The sequence below is a fragment of the Pinus tabuliformis genome, chromosome 5_2, assembly GCF_031772625.1.
Source record: "Pinus tabuliformis cultivar Carrire ecotype Pingquan chromosome 5_2, CPIR1, whole genome shotgun sequence".
Taxonomy (NCBI): Eukaryota; Viridiplantae; Streptophyta; class Pinopsida; order Pinales; family Pinaceae; genus Pinus; species Pinus tabuliformis.
Window position 1 is genome coordinate 276959819 of NC_142306.1, and position 2642 is coordinate 276962460.

Sequence of the window (2642 nt, forward strand, 5' to 3'; positions counted from 1 at the left end):
TGCCTCTATGGCCGCGTGTAGGTCAGAGCTTTGTACTCAATGGAGCAGGTGGACTGCAGAACACCTGGCTCGGACTCGAATGTTTTTTTTTCTCTGAGTAGAAGGGAATCGGCACGCTTTTCGCGCTGAAAGTAGCACCAGGAGAAGAATTGGCGCGACTATTAGTCTATTAATCGCACCACAGTGCCAAAATACCCGACTGGCACGGAATATCATAGATCTCTTGCACCAACAAATTTTACTCTAACCGATTTTTCCTTGGTGCGGATTTTTCACTCGAGAACGCGCAATCAACCTTAAAGGAGATCTGCAAGAAGCCTCATCTTCGTTTAGTGATTTGCGAAGGGAGTAGATCGGAGAAGTTGCAGATCTATCCGGGAGAGGTAGATCGGATCAGTTTTGATCAGATCGATTTTTTGGCTATATTGAAAAACGGTGAATTTTGTCATTGGAGCGGAATTGATCTTGCTGAGTTGTCAGATATTATCGAATCTGAATTAGTGAGTAGATCACGAGATCAGCAGATCGGTGACAAATCGATTTGAAAGGTATCAATTTTTTCTTACTATTGGGTAGATTCATTTTTAAATATGATCAGAATGAGTAATACGATGGAATCTTACCTCCACGAGTCTAGAAAACTCGATGGATCTAACTTCACAAACTGGAAATTTAAGATCCAGACCTTGCTTGAAGGTGCGAATGTTTGGTCCTTAGTTACAGGTGATGAGCAGACGGTGAATGCAGGAGCAAGACTGGGATAAGCGAGAGAACAAGGCGAAATTTTTGCTGAAAATGTCTATGAAAGACAAAGTTATTCCGCACATCAGAGATTGTAAAACATCCGCGGAGATCTGGATGACCATTAAAAATCTGTATCAGACCCAGAACACAAGTCGAGTTATGGCACTTAAAACCAAGCTATTTTCGACGAGGATGAACAAAAATGAGACTGTTGCTACATTTGTTGCGCGAATCAAAGATGTGAAAGATGCATTGGGGAACATCAGAGAGGCGGTGTCTGACTCTAATATTGTCTCAATCACACTGAATAGGATGCGAGATGAATTTCAAATGTTCATCACTAGATTAGTGGCAAGGGAGAAAGTGCCCACATTTGATGATCTGACAGGGACTTGGTGCAAGAGGAGGAGCGGCGGCAGAACTTGAACCCCCAAAGTGATGATCTTGCACTAATGGCAAAATGGCGATCATTTAGAGGGAAGCAGCCACAACAACATTCACAACAGAAAGAAGGAACATGATAGAAGAGTCCACATAAAGGTATGAAAATAATTCAGTAAATAAATGTTATTATTGTGGAAAGAAGGGCGATTTGTAGAATGTATGCTTTAAGAAGCAGGCTGATGATGCAAAGAGGAAGCAAGCAAAGAACAAAGGATACTTTATTGAAGAAGATGTTGAAGAAGATAAAGATTTCAGTCATGAATTTCGACTGTTCATAATCGACCATTCTCTTTCAGCATCTGATGAGGACAATATATGGTATGTTGATTCCGGAGCATCCTCTCACATGACAGCTAAAAGGGAAATTTTTTATAGTCTTGAAGAAAGCACATACGGATCAAAAATCTATTTAGGAGATGATAGTGGATACGAGATTAAAGGTTATGGAATTATTCCAGTCAAGTTACCAAATGGAAAAATTAGACCTCTTCAAAAATGTTTTATATGTACCTGGAATTAAGAAAAATCTGATATCTGTATCCATGATAACTAATCAAGATATGCAAGTCGAGTTCTTCAAGAATCATTGTGTGATAAAGGATTGCAGGGAAGAAATAGTTTCAACAAGCGTGCGCGTTGGAAGCCTATATAGACTAGATGTGAAGAGTATATCAAAGATAGCCATGGTTGCAGGAGGATCGAGCTGAAGAAAACAAATTTGAGGTAAGTCCCCTACCAAGGAGATCTAGTAGAAAGGCTCAAAAACCATTAAAATTGAGAGACTATGCTTTGATGTCAAATGTTTTGAACATTGTAGAGCCCATTAATTACAATGAAGCTAGTCAATTTAAGGAGTGGAGAGCGGCAATGAATGAAGAGATGGAATCAATTCTTAGAAATGACACTTGGGATTTAGTTGAACTGCCTAAGAATAAAACACCCATAGGATGTAAATGGCTGTTTAAACCAAAAATGAATGTAGATGGAAGTATAGAGAAATTAAAAGCTAGGTTGGTTGCAAAAGGATATTCACAGCAGGAAGGTATAGATTTTGATGATACTTTTGCACATGTAGCAAAGTTAAATACAATTAGAATGCTTATTGCTTTAGCTACTAAATATAATTGGGAGCTACACCAACTTGATGTTAAATCTGCATTTTTAAATGGTGAATTAAAAGAGGAAATTTACTTAGTACAGCCAGAAGGGTTTGTAAAGCAGGGGTACGAACATCTTGTTGGAGATTGAAAAAGGATTTATATGGTTTAACGCAAGCACCCAGGTCTTGGTACGAAAAGGTTTATTCTTTATTTTTATAGCATGGCTTTCATAGAAGTTTAAATGACCCAAATTTGTATACCAAGTACAATAAGTAGGGGCAGATTATTCTGATTTCTTTGTATGTAGATGACATAATTATAACATGAGATGCAGGTGATTTAATCAGAGGAATC

At 38.4% G+C, this 2642-nt stretch overlaps 1 protein-coding gene across 1 annotated transcript; it reads left to right on the forward strand.

Moving 5' to 3' along the window:
• The first annotated feature begins 741 nt into the window (after positions 1-741).
• Positions 742-1170, forward strand: LOC149158591 (uncharacterized). Its single transcript, XM_089434041.1, has one exon. The coding sequence runs from the start codon at positions 742-744 to the stop codon at positions 1168-1170; it is 429 nt and encodes a 142-aa protein (XP_089290167.1).
• The last annotated feature ends 1472 nt before the right edge of the window (positions 1171-2642 follow it).

What these genes read in the sequence shown, in the direction of transcription:
- LOC149158591 (XM_089434041.1), top strand. Translation starts at nt 742, where the DNA reads ATGCAGGAGCAAGACTGGGATAAGCGAGAGAACAAGGCGAAATTTTTG.